A 23,605-nucleotide genomic window follows, 5' to 3' on the forward strand; every position below is an offset into this window, starting at 1 on the left:
TTTTCATTGCACCTAGTGCATGTGACCATAAACTTGACTTCGACTTTAAATTTGAAAGCCCGGATGGGCTAAGGTAGTGGAACCAGAACTGCAGGCACTTCTGACACAATACCCAGTACAGTCTGACAGCACTACACAGAAACGGGCCCCTTTGGCCCATCTTGTCTGTGCAAACTGTAATTCTGCCAAGTGCCATCGATCCACACCCGGACCATAGCCCTCCCAACCCCTCCAGTTCTAGTACTTCTCCACAAATCCCTTAACTGTTGAAATTGAATCTGCGTCCACCATCTCCGCTGGCAGCTCGTTCCATGCACGCACCACCCTCTGAGTAAAGACGATTTGGTTCCCCTTAAATATTTCACCTTTCAGCCTTAACCCACGGCCTCCAGTTTGTCTCAAACAACTCCAGTGCAAAAAGCTGGCTTGCATTTACCCTCAGATTCTTTATTCACATGCACATCCTTGCGTTTACCCTGTCTATACCCTTCGTAATTTTGTAAACCTCTAGCAAATCTCCCTTCAATTACCCTGTCTATACCCCTTGTAACTTTGCACCCCTCTATCAAATCTACCCTTATTCTGCTGTGCTCCAGAGAACAAGGCCCTACCCTATTTAACCTTTCCCTAGAACTCAGGTCAACCCCCTTATAAATTAACATGAAGAACATAGTGAAGGAGCTAATGACTACAGGGAATTGGATCTGGGTGAGGACTGCAGGCCGTGAGCTGGTCTCACCTGTGGTTGGCGCTGGCGACATTTCCATCTGCAGGGCCTCGGCCTCTCCACTTGGTCTCTCCGGCCCGGCTTCTGCCGGCTCCACGGGCATCAGGGACTGTGCCGTCACCTCCTCGGTGGGCTCTAGCTGCAGCGGTGCTGATGGAGGCTCGCCAGGCTGGAGAGGGGGCTGAGCCGCCTCCAGCGCACCCAGAGCCTGCGCCTCGTCAGCGGGTGCACCCTCCATTGAGGCGGTAGAGGGAAGGAAGCTCTCCAGGCGAGGGGTATCCAACCCAGTGGAACCAACAGTGGGCTGCTCCGCATCTGGGAGAAGGCAACCAGTCATTTCTTGGGCAAGAGCCGCAATCAGGAGGCATGAAAGAACAGGACCATGATGGGTGGGACTATCCGGCGATCCTTTTACTTGAGGGGGCAGGGATAAGCACCTGAAATAACCTCCAAGCTCACCACAATAAGGCATGGGGCAGAATTAGCACATATGGCCATTTGAGTCTGCTTGGCCATTCCATTACGGCTGATTTATTATCTCTCTCAATCCCAGTCTTCTGCCTTCTCCCCAAGAATCAAAAATCTATTGATCTTCACTTTAAATATACCCAATGGCCTCCACAGCCTGTGGTGATGAATTCCACAGATTCACCATCCTCCCAGATTTCCTCATGGGGATCTTGCACCACACCATCCGACTCCGGGCCCTTCAGAATGAAGCTCTGTCCTGGCCACTGGGAATGCTATTTTCTCACTTACCGCTCATTCCTAACTGCCTAATCAACTGGGCTGACTTCTAGTGCCACACACACAGCCCAAACTGAGCAGAGGGAGCAGATTTCTGGTCACCCCATTACTGGAACAACACCTATGCTTTGGAGAGGATGCAGAATTTCACCAGAACGCTGCCTGGATTAGAGGACATGGGTGATAAGGAGATTGGACTAACTTGGGTTGTTTTCTCCGGAGCAGCAGAGGCTGAGGGGAGATCTGACAGAAGTTTATAAAATTACGTGAAGCATCGATAGAGTAGACGGACAGCATCTTTTTCCCAGGGTTGAAATGTCTAATAGAAGGCGGTATGCATTTAAGGTGAGAAGGGGGAAATTCAAAGGAGATGTGAGGGACAAGTTGTATTTTTATCCCCTCACAGAGAGTGGTGAGTGCCTGGATCACTCTGCCTGGGTGGTGGTTGAGGCAGATACATTAGGGGACTTTTCAGAGACGGTTAGATATGCACATGAATAAGGGAAATGTACTCACTGGAATTTTTTTTAAAAGATGGGGGGGGGGGGGGATCTCATTGAAGCCTATCAAATATCGGAAGGCCTTGACGTGGAGAGAATGTTTCCTATGACCAGAGAACAGCCTTGGAATAAAACGGACGTCCATTTAGAATGAAGATGAGGAGAAATTTGGCCAGAGAGCGGCGAAACTGTGGAATTCAATACCACAAGTGGCTGTGGAGGTCAGGTTATTGGGTATAGTTAAGGCAGAGGTTGATAGATTCTTGATTAGTTAGGGCATGAAGGGGAAGGGGAAAGGATAAGGGGAGAAGGCAGGAGATTGGGTTTGAGAGGAAAATGGATCAACCATGAAGAAGTGACAAAGCAGACTCAAAAGTCCAAACTACCTAATTCTATTCCTATATTATATGGTCTTAAGGAAATGGAAGGGCATGAACATTGTGTAGGCAAAAGGGATTCATTAGATTGCTTTTTGATTTGTCTGTTCCTGTGCTGTGCTGTACTGTATTGTTCTATGATCTTCCTGGAAGCCAGATCATTCATGAACCAGATGGGATTCTGCAACATCTGAACACGAAGCCTAAATTCTAGACTGATTTCACCAAGTTTAATAGATTGGGTGAACCAAATTGGTAAAGGTGCTGAGGAAGAGGATTTCTTGGAATGTATGCGGGATGGTTTTTTGAACCAACATGTCGAGAAACCAACTAGAGAGCAGGCTATTCTGGACTGGGTTTTGAGCAATGAGGAAGGGTTAATTAGCAATCTTGTCGTGAGAGGCCCCTTGGGTAAGAGTGACCATAATATGGTGGAATTCTTCATTAAGATGGAGAGTGACATAGTTAATTCAGAAACAAAGGTTCTGAACTTAAAGAGGGGTAACTTTGAAGGTATGAGACGTGAATTAGCTAAGATAGACTGGCAAATGACACTTAAAGGATTGACGGTGGATATGCAATGGCAAGCATTTAAAGGTTGCATGGATGAACTACAACAATTGTTCATCCCAGTTTGGCAAAAGAATAAATCAAGGAAGGTAGTGCACCTGTGGCTGACAAGAGAAATTAGGGATAGTATCAATTCCAAAGAAGAAGCATACAAATTAGCCAGAAAAAGTGGCTCACCTGAGGACTGGGAGAAATTCAGAGTTCAGCAGAGGAGGACAAAGGGCTTAATTAGGAAGGGGAAAAAAGATTATGAGAGAAAACTGGCAGGGAACATAAAAACTGACTGTAAAAGCTTTTATAGATATGTAAAAAGGAAAAGACTGGTAAAGACAAATGTAGGTCCCCTACAGACAGAAACAGGTGAATTGATTATGGGGAGCAAAGACATGGCAGACCAATTGAATAATTACTTTGGTTCTGTCTTCACTAAGGAGGACATAAATAATCTTCCAGAAATAGTAGGGGACAGAGGGTCCAGTGAGATGGAGGAACTGAGCGAAATGCATGTTAGTAGGGAAGTGGTGTTAGGTAAATTGAAGGGATTGAAGGCAGATAAATCCCCAGGGCCAGATGGTCTGCATCCCAGAGTGCTTAAGGAAGTAGCCCAAGAAATAGTGGATGCATTAGTGATAATTTTTCAAAACTCGTTAGATTCTGGACTAGTTCCTGAGGATTGGAGGGTGGCTAATGTAACCCCACTTTTTAAAAAAGGGAGAGAGAAACCGGGGAATTATAGACCGGTTAGCCTAACGTCGGTGGTGGGGAAACTGCTGGAGTCAGTTATCAAAGATGTGATAACAGCACATTTGGAAAGCGGTGAAATCATCGGACAAAGTCAGCATGGATTTGTGAAAGGAAAATCATGTCTGACGAATTTCATAGAATTTTTTGAGGATGTAACTAGTAGAGTGGATAGGGGAGAACCAGTGGTTGTGGTATATTTGGATTTTCAAAAGGCTTTTGACAAGGTCCCACACAGGAGATTAGTGTGCAAACTTAAAGCACAGGGTATTGGGGGTAAGGTATTGATGTGGATAGAGAATTGGTTAGCAGACAGGAAGCAAAGAGTGGGAATAAACGGGACCTTTTCAGAATGGCAGGCGGTGACTAGTGGGATACCGCAAGGCTCAGTGCTGGGACCCCAGTTGTTTACAATATATATTAATGACTTGGATGAGGGAATTAAATGCAGCATCTCCAAGTTTGCGGATGACACGAAGCTGGGTGGCAGTGTTAGCTGTGAGGAGGATGCTAAGAGGATGCAGAGTGACTTGGATAGGTTGGGTGAGTGGGCAAATTCATGGCAGATGCAATTTAATGTGGATAAATGTGAAGTTATCCACTTTGGTGACAAAAATAAGAAAACAGATTATTATCTGAATGGTGGCCGATTAGGAAAAGGGGAGGTGCAACGAGACCTGGGTGTCATTATACACCAGTCATTGAAAGTGGGCATGCAGGTACAGCAGGCAGTGAAAAAGGCGAATGGTATGCTGGCATTTATAGCAAGAGGATTCCAGTACAGGAGCAGGGAGGTACTACTGCAGTTGTACAAGGCCTTGGTGAGATCACACCTGGAGTATTGTGTGCAGTTTTGGTCCCCTAATCTGAGGAAAGACATCCTTGCCATAGAGGGAGTACAAAGAAGGTTCACCAGATTGATTCCTGGGACGGCAGGACTTTCATATGAAGAAAGACTGGATGAACTGGGCTTGTACTCGTTGGAATTTAGAAGATTGAGGGGGGGATCTGATTGAAACGTATAAAATCCTAAAGGGATTGGACAGGCTAGATGCAGGAAGATTGTTCCCGATGTTGGGGAAGTCCAGAACGAGGGGTCACAGTTTGAGGATAAAGGGGAAGCCTTTTAGGACCGAGATTAGGAAAAACTTCTTCACACAGAGAGTGGTGAATCTGTGGAATTCTCTGCCACAGGAAACAGTTGAGGCCAGTTCACTGGCTATATTTAAAAGGGAGTTAGATATGGCCCTTGTGGCTATGGGGATCAGGGGGTATGGAGGGAAGTCTGGGGCAGGGTTCTGAGTTGGATGATCAGTCATGATCATAATAAATGGCGGTGCAGGCTCGAAGGGCTGAATGGCCTACTCCTGCACCTATTTCCTATGTATGTTTCTATGTAATAGAATTCAGAAGAATAAGGAGGAGATCTCACTGAAACCTGTTGATTTTTGAAAGGCATCAACAGAGTGGATGTTTTCTATGCTGAGGAAGCCCAAGGACACAGCCGTGATACACTAGTCTGAGCCTCGGCCTGTACTCTAGGGGCAGAAGTAGCACATACAGTTCTGGCCATTCTACAGCAGAGGTTCCCGACCTGAACTCTACGGACCCTTTGCTTAATGGTATTGGTGCATAAAAAAGGTTTGGAATTCCTGCTCTGCATGGAGGAAGGTGGCGGTAGCAATTGAGATTCATTGAGACACTGCCTGGATTGGAGTGCTTTACTTTAAAGGAGAGGTTGGATTGACTGCGTTTTATTCTTCTTGGTGACCTTACGCAGGGGTGGTGAACCCATGGCATGTGTAAAATTTGTCGACACATGACATGCATTGCTGCCCCTCAGTTCTTTACGCCCCACCCACAAAAAAAAGGTACCTTTATCATTATCTTTTCTGTTGAAAGAAGCTGTGAATGATGTTTTACAACCCGAGAGCAGTGAGAAGCTTTCACCGGAAACGTCTCAGGCCTGTTTGGCACAAGCCAGAGAGTCGAGAGATCACATGATGTTGGATGATATGTTTTTAAATACTTGCAGTATTTGGATAGCAAATGGTTCTGATAATTATGTCGATTATATATTTAATCACGATGGTTATAAGAATTTAGAAATTGTTAGTTTTCAATTCCTTTAAAAAGATTATTAATAATTTTTGTACAGGTTTACTAAAATGCCCCAGTAATTTCAATCTGCCTTTGTTATACTTTTATTAATAGCAAAATAATGAATACACATAATTAAGTAATAGAATTCATCCTGTTTCCTGAAGAAACAGCCCATAATTATTTTTGCTAACTTATTAATCAATAATAATCTCTGCTGAGAATTACCATGGTGTGACAGAATTTCTTTTTCAAAGAAATTTATTGCCAATTTGTGCACAGGCTCTCAAAAAGGTTCACTACTACTGCATGGAGGTTGGTGAGGATGTAGATAGTTGGTCTTTGTCCCGCGGGGAGGGGCGTCTCCAGTTGGAGGATACAGTTTGGTGGGGGGGGGAGAGGAGAAATTTAAAGGAGATTTGATGGACAAGATTTTCCACATAAAGGATTGTGATTATCAGGAACAAGCTGTCAGATGCAATAGCGGAGGGAAATAAAATTACCGTCTCTACATGGCCTGTACTCAGTCCGTATGATGGGAATATAATGAATACATCCAGACCATTTCTCCCTCAGGTTGGGTGACAGCAGGGGATCCAAACCTTTAGTTAATGCCATGGACTCCTACCATTAACCAGGAGGCATGTAGACTGCAGGTTGGGAAACCTGGATGTAGGTGAAAGGTGGCAAATTCAAAGGGAACCGGGGGGGGAAAAACAATTTCAGAGGATGGAATGAACTACCAGCAGAAACAATGGACGCAAGCTGCATTGTAACATTTAAGAGAAGTCTGGGAAGGTCCATGGATGAGACAGTTTCAGGGATATGGCCAGGATGCAGGTAGATCAGGTCAGCATGGACCAATTGGGCAAAAGTATCTGTTTTTGTCCTGTAGTATTCTGTGACATTTGATGCGATACTTGAATAAAAAAGAATATGTGGGCAAACAGATTAGTGTAAATAGACATGGATGAGTTGGGCCAAAGCTCCTGTTTAGTTGGTGTATAGCTTGATAAGGTCTGCATAGAGGCCCTGTGCTATCAAACTCTACTGGGAGAACTGGCAGGGAGCAAATTGAGTCCCATTTAACTCCTTTGCACAGATTCTGCACCCTGACAGAGGAGAGACAGGTACCTCAGAGGCGCACTCACCTGCTAACTGGCCGTGGGTCCTCATGGCCTCCAGTGCGGCTTCCGCGATCGAGGCAGCGATGTTGCTGATGGCTTCGTTCGTGGCTGACAAAGCGCTGGAGCACATGCCTGGGCGGATGGAAGAGAGACAGGCTCAGAAGTCGTTACAAGGCAGCAGGCAGCAGGCGAGGGCCAATCGGAATAATGAAACATGCAAGAACTTGGCCATTCAGAGAATAGAAAGGTTGGTGCTGAATGGTCACGTATAATGAGGAACACTGACAGTTGACAGATAAGATCTCTGCTTCTGAGCTGTGTTCAGCAATTAAAATCCATCAACCCATTCATCACTGTTGTTCTGAGTGAGCCTCAAGATTTACTTTGTGCTGTACTCTGTTGTGTTTTTCATTAACCTGCATTTGGAACTTGATCCCGCTGCTAATACATACTCTCTCTGCATTGGGCCCATAGGATGGGGCTGCGTAGAGGGAGCTCTGCGCCTGACCCCAGGAGTGTGTGATGGGACTGAGTAGCGGGAGCTTCACTCTGCGCCTGACCCCAGGAGTGTGTGATGGGACTGAGTAGCGGGAGCTTCACTCTGCGCCTGACCCCAGGAGTGTGTGATGGGACAGAGTAGCGGGAGCTTCACTCTGCGCCTGACCCCAGGAGTATGTGATGGGACTGAGTAGCGGGAGCTTCACTCTGCGCCTGACCCCAGGAGTGTGTGATGGGACTGAGTAGCGGGAGCTTCACTCTGCGCCTGACTCCAGGAGTGTGTGATGGGATAGTGTGGAGGGAGTTTCACTCTATGTATGACTCCAGGAGTGTGTGATGGGATAGTGTGGAGGGAGTTTCACTCTGCGCCTGACCCCAGGAGTGTGTGATGGGACTGAGTAGCGGGAGCTTCACTCTGCGCCTGACCCCAGGAGTGTGTGATGGGACTGAGTAGCGGGAGCTTCACTCTGCGCCTGACTCCAGGAGTGTGTGATGGGATAGTGTGGAGGGAGTTTCACTCTATGTATGACCCCAGGAGTGTGTGATGGGATTATGTGGAGGGAGCTTCACTCTGTCTGGCCCTGGGAATGTATGATGGGATGATGTGGAGGGAGCTTCACCCTGTGTCTGCCCCTGAAATGTGTGATTGGGACAGTGTTGAGGGAGCTTCACTCTGTCCAACTCCAACTGCAGATCCTTAGAATGAACATAGACACAACAGCGCAAACACCAGAGGGCAAAGTGCCTTCACACTTTTCCACAGCTCTGAAATAGCATCTCATTCAATGACAACTGATCCATTTTTACAAACTCATCATGTCGGTACTAATGTCAACCATTAGCTGGTCCAAGGGTGGGCTTGCCAGCTGCCTGACTGCTCAGCGAGGAAGGCAGTAGGTTGTATAGTTATCTCCAAACAGGGCAAAACGAAAAGTGGGGAATCACCGCCCTACAACTATACAACCTACTACCTCAGCATGCCAGAGCATATTGAACATGCCTCCCTTGCTCCGAGGGCAATGGCGATCCTGATGCTCAACTCGCCTCTGGTCGTCGCAGAAACTTCCATCTTCTGCTGGGATCCGCCATGGAGGGCTGGAGGGCTCCACAACCAGGCGAATGCAGAAGAGCAGTCACAAAGCCGATGAGGTACTCTGCTCCAACATTTGCTTCTACGAACCTCCCCACTCCCTGATCTACCACCTCTCTTGCATGCAGAGGGCTTCCTTACTTTGATCCACTTGGGCCACTGACATCATCCAATCACCGTGATACCATACCTCATGTATGTAGCTGAGTGAAGAGACTTCTCCTCATCCCCTGACTGGATTTAATAATAACCTACTCTATACATTGATAGATAAGCCCCCAGGGCATTTTACCAGGGCGCTCCATGGATTAAAGAGCATGTCTTATAAGGAAAGGTGAAGCGACCAAGGGCCGTTCTCATTGGAACAAGGCTTCTCAACCTCTTTTATACCATGGAGCCCCACCATTAACCGAGGCATCTGTGGACCCCTGCTATAGAGCGAAGGACGAGAGGCAACTTGATGGATATGTACAAGATATAAACAGGTATAGATCGAGTGGATAGCCAGACTTTTTCCCAGAGCAGAAATAGCTAATAGCAGGAGTCATTATTTTAAAGTGGTTGGTGGAAAGTATTGGGGGGGGGAGGGATGTCAAGAGGTTGATTCAGAAAAAATATTAAGTGGTGAGTGTGGGGGCACTCTGCCAGGGGTGGTGGGAAAGGCAGTCACATTAGAGGCATTTAAGAGGCACTTCGATGGACACATAAAGGAAAGAAAACTGGAAGGCTATGAAGGAGGGACAGGGTCGATTGATCTGGGAGTAGGTTAAAAGGTCAGCACAATAACACGAGCTGTGCTGTATGGTTTTGCGTTCTACTGCCTAGTCTGAGTGGAACCTGCTCGAGAGGGTGGATGGAGCAAGGAATTAGCCAGCTTTCACATGGTGCCCCCCCGTGCCCCCCCCACCCGCCAAGACAGTCAAACCAGAGTAGTAACCCCAGCCGGCACATGGATCCTTTCCGTCAGCGAGAGCGGAAACGTTACGTCCTGCGGGAAGCCAGCCTTGCCACCGTGGGAAAGACAGTAGATTGTATAGTTAACTCCAAGATCGGGTATGACCCTAAAACTATACAACCTACTACCTCATTCCAAAGGGCATTTGTTCCATCTCCACGTGGACTGAACGCTTAGAACTTAAACAAACAAGTCAACAGAGAAAAAGTTTATTGTTATAACATATTCAGAGTTCCAATCATTTCTTTTGTGGGCAGCACACTGCATTCTTCTTGATTTTTCTACTCACTGCACTGCTTTGAACCTTACAACTGGCTTATAGAAACAGGATGCAGAGTGTTCTCTAGTTTTCAATCAGGACACTACAGCCTCATCACCAGAGGGGCACATCTGTAGGCCGGTACACCAAGCCCAATTCCTGCAGTCACTTCTTCATCTGAAGATCTATACATAACTGATTGCTCCAAGTTGAAAAATTGAAACTAGAGATCTGGAAACTCCAAACGAAAACAAAGTGCTGGAAACAATCAGTGTCTCTGTTCTGACTGACATTCTTAAATATTAAAATTTACATGTTTCTGTTTGTGTCAAGTATGAATGCGTCAAGTATTTTCTGTTTTTTATTCTCAGTTGCATGGATGGGGAAGTATGGAGGGAGTTTCACTCTGTGTCTGACCCCGGGAGTGTGACAGGACGGCGTGGAGGGAGCTTCACTCTGTGTCTGACCCCGGGAGTGTGTGATGGGACGGTGTGGAGGGAGCTTCACTCTGTGTCTGGCCTCGGAAGGATGTGATGGGACCATGCAGGGAAAGATTCACTCTGACTTGGGGAGTGAGTGACGGGATGGTGTAGAGGGAGCTTCATTCTGTGTCTGACCCTGGGAGTGTGTGGTGGGATGGGAGAGAGAGAGCTTAACTTAGGTCACCTCTGCCCCAATTATATGCGATATGGCAGCACAGATGAAGTGGAACTCTTAATGTGTACCTGCCCTGGACATATGATCTCTCTTTTAGTGTTGATTGAGCCTTCAGTTTGTGGTTCTGTGTGGGCAATGCCGATAATAGCATGGCTACTGATAACATCTAATCCCTTACCATCTCCACTCTCTGCCTGCCTGCACACCGCCTTCACTGAAATCTCAAGTATACAGAAAACGAATACTCGAAGGTGCAGGCTGCACAGGAACAAACCTGTTTGATTCTTGTCACCTTGAGCAGACGAGTTGGCAGCTCCAGTGGAACCAGTAACCTGCTTGGTAAACAGTGAGGGAAAGCCGTATTAGTGCAGGAGAAACCAAAGAAATGAGCGCATGCGCACATACACGTGGATAACAGTTTAGCAGGGACAAGATGGTTAGAAGGGCGTGGTTCTGACTTGTAGTACTTTGAGTCTGCATTCAACCTTTCCCAGTGATGGGAATATAGGCGGAAATCGTAGCACCCATAAAAAACTCATGCAGTCGCAGGGAGAACGAATAAACTCATTACAGACAGCGGTGGGAATTAAACTGGAATGTGGGAGGAAATTATGGCACCCAGAGGAAACCCACATGGTTACGGGGAGAACGTGCGAACCCCTTACAGACAGCTGTGGAAATCGAACCGGAATGTGGGAAGAAACCAGACCTCAAAGGTTACCGGTTTCCCCACTTGCCTTGCTGGCACAGAGACCAACTCTTCCTGTAAGGTGGGGATCCCATCTCTCTCTCTCACTCCGACCCACGCTACTCACTGGTGCATTCTGCTCCTTGTTCTCCTTCTCTTCCTTGGCCTTCTCCTCCCTCCTGGCCTCCTCTTCAGCCAGCTGTTTCCGGCGTTTCTCCCTCCGCTCCTCCAGCTCCTCGTCGCGCAATGACTCCAAGTGCTGGATGATGGGCAGCTTCACGACTGCAATGATGGAGAGGGAGAGGGAGTTCAGCCCCAGTCAGTACCGTACACTGGCTCAGTTTGATACCTTGTCCACTTAACTCCAGTACCGAGGGAGGGCAGCTTTCCACCCTTAGACCCGCTTTACCTTAAAGAGCAGTCACCCAGAAGGCCAGATCTGCAACAATGTTGCTATGGGCTTGAACCATAACCATAAGTCTCATTTCCCTGTAATAACTTCTACCTGCCCATCACTTCACCTATTTTTAGACCATAAGACGCAGGAGCATAATTAGGCCATTCAGCCCATTGAGTCTGCTCTGTCATCCCATCATGGTTGATTTATCCCTCTCAACCCCATTCCCCGGTCTTCTCCCTGTCACCTTTAACACCCTTACTAATCAAGCACCCGTCAACCATTGCTTTAAATGCACCCAATGACTTAAGCTCCACAGCTGTCTGTGATAATGAATCCCAGTGCAGGCTGATGCCTTCAAGCACACCCATCAAAAGGAACAGCCTGCTTTTGCTTGCTTCTGCCATCAAATCAAAGGCACTGACTCAACGCAGGGAGTACAGGAGCCTGATAAGTCCCACCAAGATTTAGCAACTGCTCCTTCCCCACTGACATCAGGGTCCTCAACCAACCTGAAAAACTCTAACACTGCCATGGACTAGATAACTTTTCCTCTGTCAATCTTACGTTGAAGTCATTATGTTTATTTTGTTGTGTTTATGTGAAGATGAGGTTAACTTATGTTTGTAATATACTGTGACGCTGTTGCAAAAAGCCAATTTTCAAGGCATCTCTACCTTGGGTATATATGCCCATGGCAATAAACTTGAACTGAACCATTTCTTGCGACCAGTAATTAAGCTGCCTCCCATTCAGCACATCTGCATGAAATGTTGGAGGAAAGCAGCATCCATCATCTGGGACAATCCCCCCACTCCCACCAGACCATGTTCTCCTCTCATTGCTACCATCAGGAAGAAGGTAAAGCCGCCTCAGGTCTCGCACCACCAGGTTCAGGAACAGTTATTACTCCTCAAACATCAGGCTTTTGAACCAAAGGGGATACCTTCGCTTGCCCATCACTGATTATTATTTATATTATTGTTTCTTCTTATTGCTATTGCATATTTTCTTCAGCATTCTGGTTGAACACCCTTGTTGGGCGATCTTTCATTGATTATTATAGTTACTATTCTACAGATTTGTTGAGTATTCCTGCAAGAAAATGAATTGAGGCTTGTATATGCTGACATATTCGATTAGATTAGATTCAACTTTATTGTCATTGCGCCGAGTACAGATAGAAAGCCAATGAAATGCAATTAGCATCGGACCAGAAATGCAAAGAATAGTGTTATTCACAAAATAACTGCGAAAAGTGCTACAGCACATGAATATAAAAGTACTAGAGACAGTACAATATGGATGCAATACTGCTTAGTGCTGTGATGAGAGGTTCAGCAGTGTTAAGCCTCGGGGAAGAAGCTCTTCCTATGCCTGCTGGTGTGGGAGCGGAGGCTCCTGTAGCGCCTACCGGATGGGAGGAGAGTAAGAAGTCTAAGTTAGGGTGAGATGCATCCCTGATAATGCTTTTTGCCCTGCCCAGGCAGCGTTTATGGTAGATGTTCTCAATGATGGGCAATTGGGTGCCGATAATCGACATATACGTACTTTGATGATAAACTTACTCTGAACTTTAAACTGTGTCTCTGTGCACGTGAGAGCGTGTGTGACTGAATGAGATCAGCTCCTTAAATATGCCTACTGTGAAAAATCCATATCCACTTTCTCTCACATCTACTCACCCGCCACGCAGTCATGCATGCTCTCAGCGTCCAGTACTTTGCACTCTTCAGTCCAGCGGGTCAGCGCCGTTGGGATGCTGGATAACGTACCTGCACAAAAGACAGTGTCACAGTCCTGATGCCAATGGAAGCAAAGCGCTGAAACCCATTACCACCCGGAGCAAACTCTGCAAGGGCAAAGGGGACACTCATCTTTGCTACAACAGAAATCCAGGACAAGGCACCTTTCCTTTCAAGGCAAGGCTCCATCATCAAAGACCCTTACAATCCAAGACCTGCCCTCTTCTTATTGCCAGCATTGGGGAGGTGATACTGGAACCTGAAGACCAACATTCAACAATTCAGGAACAGTTTTTTCCCCATTGGCATATTTCTGAATGGTCCATGACCCATGAACTCTACCTCACTATTCCTTCTTTTTGTATGATTTATTTAAATATCAACATTGATTTCTTTTCACATCTTGTAACCACTTCCTCCTGCTTTTGTTTGACCTCATCTCTGTTGCCCCAGTACCTGCCTATCACTGTCACCTTCCTTCCTCTAGTTCCCCACCTCCTCCCCTCCAATCCAAGGTCGACTGTCATCTCCCACTGGATATTTTCCTTTTCACCTCTCAGCTTCTCACATAAATCCATCTCCTCTCACGCCCCCCCCCACCCCTCCTGCTTTTCCCCTCACCTGGATTGACCTACTACCTGCCAACTTGCATTTTTAGGAAAGAACTTCTTTCCCTCCGCCATTTGATTTCTGAATGGCCCATGAACAAATGAACACCACCTCTCTATTTTGCTCTTTTTGCACTATTCTTATTATAAATGATATTTTTTATCTATTCCACTGTACTGTTGTCACTAAACAACGAATCTCACATTATGTTAATAACAATGAACCAGATTCGGATGCCTGTGGTCTTGCGGCAGCAATGGCCAGGAGACAGGCAGCTGAGGGCGAGGCTCCGAAATGGCCCATGCACACCCTGCACCCTTCCGGATGGGCACTTTACCTGCTTGGCTGGTTGTAGTCGTCTGATCGTGGAAGAAGTCATCAAGGAGGTCATCGTCTGAACGGGCGATGATGTGCACGTCATCGTTGCCCACCAGCAGGCGGGCACGGCCGCGGCTCTGAAGGGGCAGGCTGCTGCTCAGCTGGAGGATGTCTGCGGCTGCTGAGGGCCCAAGCAACCTGAAGGAGAGATGCTTGTCAGTAGGACACCGGTATGGGGGATAGCTTTTGGTTGTGGACTGATTCATGCACCAGTCACAGCATCAATACTGCATGGACTTCACGAGACCAGAGACCAGGGGTTCCCAAACTGGGATCCACGGCCCCCTTGGTTAATGGTAAGGATCCATGCCATTAAAAATAAAAGTTGGGAACCCCTGACAAAGACCAAGAGACAAAGAGCAGAATTAGACAATTTGGCTCATCGAGTGTGTGCAGTCATTCCATCAGGGCTTCCCCAACCCCATTCTGCTTCCTTCTTCCACAACTTATGACACCCTTACTAACTGAGAACCTATCATCCGCCACTTTAAATATACCCAGTGCTCTGGCCTCCAAAGTCATCTGTGGCAATGAATTCCAGGATTCATGATAGTCTTTAAGAAACACTTTATAGTGCCAACAATCACCCATCGGAGTTCAATTCTCACCACTGTCTGCAAGGTGTTTGTATATTCTCCTTGCGACTGTACGCGTTTCCCTTGAGTACTCCGGTTTCCTCCCATATTCCAAACACGTATGGAGTTAAGGTTAGTGAGCTGTGGGCTGGAACTGTGCTGACGCTTGCGGGCTGGCTGCCTCCAGCACATCCTTATATATTCACTGTGCGTTCTGATGTACACGTGACAATTAAAGCAAATCTTTAAAAATCTTTAGTTCGTTAAAAGTACCGAAAAGCACAAGGAAATAACAAATCACACACCTCCTCCCCCGCACCACCAAGGTAGTGACGTCTTACCTCTGCAGGATGAGCGGAGGGTTGGGCTGCCTGTTGCCGGGGTAGTGCACGTGGATCGTGTGGCCTGTGTTGGTGGCTGTGAATGGCCGGATGGCCCGTTGGCTGCGCCCAATACCTTGTGTCAGCCGCGTGGTGGACGAGCCGGTGCCCAGGGTCAGGGCGCTGTGATCGGCGTGCCGAACCATGAGCGGGTGTGTGGCGGGGATGTTGCCGGGGGCAGGGGGGATGTCAGCTGAGGAGAGAGGTACAAGTGGTTAGGATCAGGCTCACCGCTCACTGATCCAGCCTGACGTTGTTGCAGAGCATGCAGCGTCACAAAGTCCAGTTTCCCCAAAAACCTTCTCTCTAGTTATGGTAACTGCACACACTTCATGACCCTTGACACCATGAACTTGCACCATATTACTAGTGTCTTCCACTGTGAAGACTGATTCAGCTCATCTGCCACTTCCTTGTCCCCCGTTATTACCTTTCAGCATTGTTTTCCAGTGGTCCGATATCTACTCTCGCCTCTCTTTCACACTATGTATCTGAATAAACTTTTGGTACCCTCTTTAATATTACTGGCTAGCTTACTTTCCCACTCCATCTTTACCTTCTTAATGACTTTTTTTTAGTTGTGTTCTGTTGGTTTTTTAAAGCTTCCGAATCCTCTAACTTTTCACTAATCTTTGTTCTATTATGTGCCCTCTCTTTGGCTTTTATATTGGCTTTGACTTCTCTTGTTAGCCACAGTTGTGTCATCTTTCCTTTAGAATAAGTCTTCCTCTTTGGGATGAACATAGCCTGTGCCTTCCAAATTGCTTTCAGAAATTACAGCCATTGCTGCTCAGCCATCAGCCCACCGTGGTCTTTTCCAATCAATTCTGGCCAACTCCTCTCTCATGCCTCTGTAATTCCCCTTACTCCACTGTAATACTGATACATCTGACTTCAGCTTCTCCTTTTCAAATTTCAGGGTGAATTCAATTATATTGTGATCATTTTCCCCTAAGAGTTATTTTACCTTAAGCTCTCTAATCAATTCTAGTTCATTGCACGACACCCAATCCAGAATAGCTGATCCTGCCAGGGGCTCAACCACGAGCTGCTCTAAAAAGCCATCTCATACACTTTAGAAATTCCCCCTCCTAGAATTCAGCCTGATTTCCCCAATCAACCTGAATAATGAAGTCCCCCATGACTATTGCAACATTGCCCTTTTGGCATGCATTTTCTGTCTCACATTGTAATTCATAGGCCACATCCTTATTATTGTTTGAGGGTCTGTATACAACTCCTCTCAGGGTCTTTTACTCTTGTAGTTCCTTAATGATTCAACATCTTCTGACCTTAGGTTAGCTGCTTCTAATGATCTGATTTCATTTTTTTAACCAACAGAGCAACGTTACCCCCCTGCCTTCCTGCCTGTCCTTTCGATACAAAGGTTGAGCGTGGTGCACCTTGAACATTAAGCTCCCAGCTGTAATCTTTCAGCCATGATTCAGTGATGCCTACGACATCCTATGTATCAATCTGCAACTCTGCTGCAAGTTTATCTACCTTATTTCGGATACGGCCGCATTCAAATACAACACCTTCGGTCTTGTATTCACTCTTTTCAATTTTGTCTGCTGTTTACATTGCAACTTCCCTGTTAACTGTAATTTTGCACAATCAACAATCTCTCCTCACTACACATTGCCTGTTTGCAAACCGGCTGCCTCATCTTCAGCACTATTATCTGTCTTTCCTATAATACTTCTTGCACTGAAATATGAGCAGCTCAGGACACTAGATGCACCATGCTCAACCTTTTGATTCCAAACTTTGAGGTCCTACCAACATCTACCTCCACAACCTTTCCACTAACTCTTCTGGCACTCTGGTTCCCATCCCCCACAACTCTAATTTAGATCCCACTGTGTAGTATTAACCTTTCTGCTAGGATATTAGTCCCCTTCTAGTTCAGGTGCAAGTTGTCCCTTCTGTACAGGTCCCATCTTCCCTGGAAGAGAGCCCAATGATCCAAAAACCTTATGCCATCCCTCCTACACCAACTCCTTAGCCACATATTAAACTGTATAATCTTCCTAGTTCTGGCCTCACGAGCACAAGGTACAGGTAGCAATCCTGAGCTTACAACCCTGGAGTTAACATAGCGTCTAACTTCCTGAACTCCCTGTGCAGAACCTTGTCACTTGTCTTACCCATGTCACTGGTACCTTCATGGATCACAACTTCTGGCTGTTCACCTCCCACTTAAGAATGCTGAGGACTCGATCTGAGATAGCATGAAGGTGGTACAGGAGCCTCAGGACTCACACCACTGAGCTCAGGAACAGTTATTACCCTTCAACCATTAAAAGGGGCTCAGCCAAATGCAAATGGTGGCATTGGCAATCCACCCATTTCAATATCCTGCTCCATGACCGAATTGTTCCACACCTATGCACTCACTTTCAAAGACTCATCTTCTCAATACTTATTGCTGATTTATTTATTGTTATTATTTATTCTTTGTCCTTTCGTATTTGCAGAGTTTGTGGTCTTTTGCACATTGGTTGTTCGTCCGTCCAGTTGACTGTGGCCTTTCAATGATTCAATTGTGGCCCCTGGATTTACTGAAAATGAATCTCATGGTTGTATATAGTGTATATTTAATTTGATAATAAGTTTACTTTGAACATGTCAAAGATGACGCAAGTTTCCCCCAGTGTGCAGAACTCAGAGGTGGTGGAAATATTTGGGGAATAAAGGGGACTCAGAGTGGTATAAAATAGGTGCTTTATCAAGTCATAAATTTGGTGCTGCTGCGTTCACCTAGAGCAGTAGAGTGGGGGTCCCCAACCTGGGGTCCATGCACCCCTCAGTTAAGGGGAGTTGTCCATGACATTAAAAAAAAGTTGGGAACCCCTGGGCTAGAGGGAGAGAAAGGCATAAGCAAAAGCAAATCTCTCTGGATGCTAATAACACACACAGCAGAGACTGTGAACACATTTCCCAAAGGCTACAGATCAACATCTTTGACTTTTGTTTTTGGACTTCTGAGAAGAGCTGTGGAGGAATAAAAGGAAAAAAAGGGCAGGGTAACTGGAGAATCATGGACTGGGCCTGAGCAGCCCCTCCCGTGTACGCTGCCAATGCAAGAACAAAATTCAGACCAAACCAAAAGTAATGCCACAGAGAGACAAGGCATTAAGCTGACGCCGAAGAGGCAGCAAACCAACATCTGTCTCAGATTCTAGCCAGCCCAAGTAAGGGCGGAGGACTTTGCCAATGCAGCATCATAAGCTGGTGGCCAGAGACATCACTGGGGAAGCTGCGGTGGGGGAGAGTGGGTTTATTTGACAATGGATGGGGCAATATATTTGGCCAGGGCAGTGCTGGAGTCACTGCCTAGTGCAACTGGTGACCTGGGTTTCAAGCCCGACCATGGCCACTGAGCATGGAGTTAGTAAGTTTTCCTTGCAACCCCTAGAAAGCGTGTTTAATCAGTAGATCAAGTGACCATTGACAATGCCCCAGCTGAGGGGTAGAATCTGGGAGGTGAGGGAAATGGTGGGAATGCGATAAGTGTAACGTGGGAGTTCTGTAGGTGGGTGGTTGGTGGCTGGTGTTGACTTTTAATGAGGCTCTTTCTGTGCTGGTCGACACATCAAGCACTGAGTGCAAAGGTGGATGCAAACATTTTAGAGACCCAACCCCCCTTTAAACTATGCAGCTACAGAGAGAACAGCCCAGCGACCGCACTTGGAGCAGACAGGCAACTCACTCCTTACCACACGTCAGCACTTAGCAGGAGTGAAATGCAAAAGGCAAGGGGCCTTGTCCAACTGCACTGAGGTAAAAATGTAGTCTCACATTTGCTACCTAATAACAACACCCTGACGCGCCTGCCCCCATCGTCGCCCCACCTCCTCAGCTCCGGATCACCCTCAGTGGTCACGGAGCCACAGCCAAGGAGTATGAGGCTGGGAAGGAAGGTCCCTGTGAGGAGCTCCCAGACTCCGGGCACCCGAGAATGTCGATGATAGCCGGAGTGATCTCTGTGTTTAAATTCCGATTTAATGGGATCCTCAGGCACTTCAGGGGTTCTCCCATTGACCCACCCCTTTGGACAAGGCCCCTTAGCAGTAGCAGAAGCTTTTCTTACACCAGTGTGCGCCCTTCACCTCAAAACCACACACTCCACCATGAAAGTTCTGTCACCCACAAGATCCTGAACGCAGTGTTACTAAAATAAGATCTCCAGTGGCCGAGGGGAAGATTAGGGTTCCATCAGCTAATTGGTTACCCACTGTGAAGGGGTAATTACGTTATTATGTCACTTTGGCTTCAACGGCAGAAGCAATGAGGATCTGTACTACTGAGGTTGTGATCATGTGAGGAATCTGCCCAGACGTCACGAGCGCTAACAAGAGACAGTGACACTGACGCAGGCTGCTAGGCTCGGACGATGTTGTCGCTTAGAAATAGAGGACAGCATTCCAAACTGTCAATGGCACCAAGGTGTAGTGGCATGGAACAGAGAGGCCAGGTGGTGTGGGGCAGAGGGGGAAGGGGCTGGGTCAGCGGGATGAGGATAAATTTAATTAATGCAACCGCCCTTGAAGATACCAGGACAATTTAACCTTGTTATCATATATTGGAAACACAGTATGTCAGGCTGCATTAGTGGAAACAGAAACGGTTAGTGTCTCAAGTCTGAGACACCACTCATGGATCTGAAATTAATTCCTAGTTTCCTTCCACAGATGCTGCCTTACCTGCTGTGTCTTCTGTTTTTAGTTCCAATTTTCAGCATTCGCAGGACTGTTTTTTTTGGGGGGGGGATGTTAAACTGGCACTAATTTGCTTTGTTTTGCACCTTTAAGTAGGAATGAGCATCTACACTCGGTAACATGGCTGCAGTTCACTGCGTGAGCCTGTGACTGCCTGCCAATGAATCCCTGCCTTTAACTGTGTTTGCTTTAAGTGTGTTATCCAGGGAGCTGTAGACAGAGGGTGTGGAAAAGGGGTACATAGGCCCTCTGCTTCATGGTAGGGGTCCATGGCATAAAAGAAGGTTGGGAATCTCTGGTGTAGGGGGAATGGGGCGAACTATGACAATCATTGGACACCATCTTGTTGTTGGGTCAGCCAAAGTCAGGGAGGTATGGCAGTTCCATGGGTTAATTCTGCACACCTCACTCCAGAGACATACAGCATGGAAACAGGCCCTTCAGCCCAACTTGCCCATGCCAACCATGCCCAGTGAGCTCCACCCATCTAAACCCCTCCTCTGTATGTGCAGATGGCTGTTAATGTGCTAAAGTGTTAACTTTGCTAATGTGGCCACCTTGGCCACTACTTCTGGCAGCTCATTCCAAATACACACCACCCGCTGCATGAAAAAGCTGTCCCTAATGTCCATTTTAAATCTCTCGCTTCTGATCTTAAACTCTTGTCCTTAGCAACTCCTCCCTGACAAAAAGAATACATGATTTCACCTTGCTTATACCCATAATGACCTCATATACCTTTCATATCACCCCTCAAAATCCAACATCACAGGGAATAAAGTCCTAGCTTACGCAAACTATCTCCCACTCACAAGTCCAGGCAACATCCTGATAAACACACATAAAATTGCAGAGGAACTCGGCAGATCAGGCAGCATCTCTGGAGAGGAATAAACAGTTGGCATTTCAGCCCGAGATCTTTTACCAGGACTGGAAAGGAAAGGGCAAGAACCCCTTTCAACCCTGATGAAGGGTCTAAGCCCAGAACATCGACTGTTTAACCTCTCCAAGGATACTGCCTGACTTGCTGAGCTCGTCTAGCAACTGCTACAAGTTATTATGGATTTACAGTGTCTGCAGAATCTCGTGTTAACTTCCTGGTAAATCTTTTCTGCACTCTTTCTAGTTTAATAACATTCATTATGTGCTGTGTCGTATGACATAGGCGGTCATGGCCTTGCCATGACCATGATTGTTCTTGGCAAAGTTTTCTACAGAAGTGATTTGCCATTGCCTTCTCCTGGGCAGTGTCTTCACAAGACAGGTGGCCCCGGCAATTATCAATACTCCTCAGTGATAGTCTCTCTGCTGTCAATATGATTACATAACCAGGATATGTGATATCCAACGGCTGCTCATACAACCATCCACCACCTACTTTCCATGGCTTTACATGACCCTGACTGGGGGGCGGGAGGGAGGGAGGCTAAGCAGGTGCTACACCTTGCCTAGGGGTGACCTGCAGGCTAGTGGAGGGAAGAAGTGCCTTGCACCTCTTTTGGTAGAGACATATCTCCACCAAGCCAGTTTAATAACATCTTTCCTAAAATAGGGTGACCAAATCTGTACAAAATATTCCAAGTGTGACCTCACCAGTGTCTTATCTAACTGCAACATAACTTCCCAAGACTGTACTCATTGCCCGGGCCAGCGTATCAAATACCTCCTTCATCACCTTGTCTGCCTGTGTCACCGCTTTCAGGGAACCATGCACTTGTGAACTCTACATGTGGTGTGACATATAAAACTGCCAGTCTAGAGGGAGAACCCGCCTTTCAATCCAGTTGTTTACCAGAGGGCATGCACTGAAGTTGTGAAGGAAGTGTGCAGGGCTTGTTTTTTTAATTTACACACAGACAGCAGGGGGTAACACACAAACTCCTGGAGGAACTCAGCAGGCCCGGCAGTGTCTAGAGAGGAATAAAGAGTCCACGTTTTGGGCTGAGGGCCTTCTTCAGGACTGGAATGCACCTCCGCTGGTTAACAATGAAGATAAATACGAGAGCTCTAGTCTGCAGAGAATGCAGGGATAGAGACATGTTGTCGTGGGAAGAGACTGAAGTGGTTCTTCCTGTGCTGTATTATTCTGTGTTTTATGCTCTTTATCTTCCAGTTACCTTGGGGAAATCCCAACTAATAAAGCCTGATTCACTGGACCAGAGCACAGGAATACAACCTCTGGGTAACCCCCAGGCAATCAAGGCAGGTAACCAAGAAAGTCCTGTGACATCCTAACCCTTCCCTCATCCAAGGCTGGAGAGGGGCAATTTCACTGTCCAGACCTCTTGCGTCAAGGCTGAGCAGTGGATTTCAGGAGGACAAAACAGACCTATCAAGCAGAATGAATTGGAGTTGATCCTTATTGCAAATAGTGCCAGCTTCAAACCTTGATGAAACAATCATTGCACCACCAGTTTCAGTTTGGAGGCAAGGTGCGAAGGTTAAATGTTCATCACTTTTGCAGTAAGAAAGGCAAGACAAAATCAAGTGCTTCTGTTATGGGCAATGAGAGGGGTGGGATCAAAGGTTGATGCTTCGGGGAGGTGCTGGGCATTAACTGGAGCTCAGTGGGTTTACCATACAAAATACTGGAGGAACTTAGCAGGTCAGGCAGTGTCTAGAGAGGAATAAGGAGTCAATGTTTTGGGCCAAGAGCCTTCTTCAGGACTGGAAAGGAAGGAGGGTGTGAGGAGGGAGAGGAAGGAGTACAAGCTGGCAGGTGAGGGGAAAGAAGTATGAATTCAGAAGCTGGCAGGTGATGGGTGGGAAAGGTGAAGGGGTAAAGAAGGAATCTGATCAGAGAGAAGAATGGACCATAGGAGAAGGGGAAGGAAGGGGACCAGAGAAAGCTGATGGGCAGGTGAGGTGAAGGGTTGGGAGGAGGACCAGAAGGGGGAGGGGGAAGAAATTACTAGAAATTTATGTTCACGCAAACAGGTTGAAGGTTACAGAGAGAATATGAGGTGTTGCTCCTCCAACCTGAGAGTGGCCTCATCATGACCAGAGAGGATATTCAGTGAGTTGATCTGCCTCACTCATGACCCCCACCTGGAAAAGGGGAGGGGAGGAATGTTGGTCTTTTAGAAACACTGCACAGAACCCAGATGTTCTGCTGACCCCATGGGGCCAGTTTACTTCGAGAGCTGGCATGAGCAGAAGAGAAGGCGCGGTTTGAGTCCTACCATGATTGTCACTGCCATTATTCTCATCATGCACTGCCACAGGGAGGTGAAATGTACGGCTGGCAGCTGCACCAAAGCTCCCAAACAGACTGTCTCGTCGAAGGGGACCAGCTGACAGTGAAAGAAACAAACGGCATGTGTTTGGTCGTCTCGTTCTTGGTTAGAGGCTTATCAGAGACTGAGCTAGAGATGGAGCTGTCATCAAGCTGCAACACTCACTCCCCCTCCCAATGCTTGATTCCCAAAACCCCCCTCCCCTAAGAATCAGTAACCATCCCTTCCACTGCCAATGAGAAATCACAAGGCACACCCTGACACCACTGTCCCCACATCAGCTACTGCCAATTCTCACCTCATAGTCAGAAGTCTCCCTTGTGTATTTATTCCACCCCCCCCAAGCCCATGCAACTGCAGTAGCAAGCTCCATGCTCACTTTCTGGATAAATTCTCCACAATTCCAGCTTCCAACTATTAGTAACCGCTAATATCCCCAAACTCCCTTCACCACATTGACTGCCCATCTCCCTTACTTTGTCAACCACCACAGCACTTTTTTGTTAGGATCACAATGTATTTATG

The 23,605-nt window shown here is 46.9% G+C and overlaps 1 protein-coding gene across 1 annotated transcript in view; it reads right to left on the reverse strand.

The window, feature by feature from the left end:
* huwe1 (HECT, UBA and WWE domain containing E3 ubiquitin protein ligase 1) overlaps window positions 1–23,605 on the reverse strand; it is a 286,355-nt gene that overhangs the window by 64,877 nt on the left and 197,873 nt on the right. The window contains exons 55-61 of the mRNA XM_063034669.1: window positions 15,082–15,313; window positions 14,125–14,303; window positions 13,119–13,208; window positions 11,164–11,318; window positions 10,623–10,683; window positions 6,914–7,021; window positions 740–1,042 (exon numbers count right to left, since the gene is read on the reverse strand). Of these exons, the coding sequence (XP_062890739.1) occupies window positions 740–1,042; window positions 6,914–7,021; window positions 10,623–10,683; window positions 11,164–11,318; window positions 13,119–13,208; window positions 14,125–14,303; window positions 15,082–15,313 (1,128 nt within the window). The remainder of the gene's footprint in view (window positions 1–739; window positions 1,043–6,913; window positions 7,022–10,622; window positions 10,684–11,163; window positions 11,319–13,118; window positions 13,209–14,124; window positions 14,304–15,081; window positions 15,314–23,605) is intronic.

This window comes from Mobula hypostoma, chromosome 28, assembly GCF_963921235.1.
Source record: "Mobula hypostoma chromosome 28, sMobHyp1.1, whole genome shotgun sequence".
Taxonomy (NCBI): domain Eukaryota; kingdom Metazoa; phylum Chordata; class Chondrichthyes; order Myliobatiformes; family Myliobatidae; genus Mobula; species Mobula hypostoma.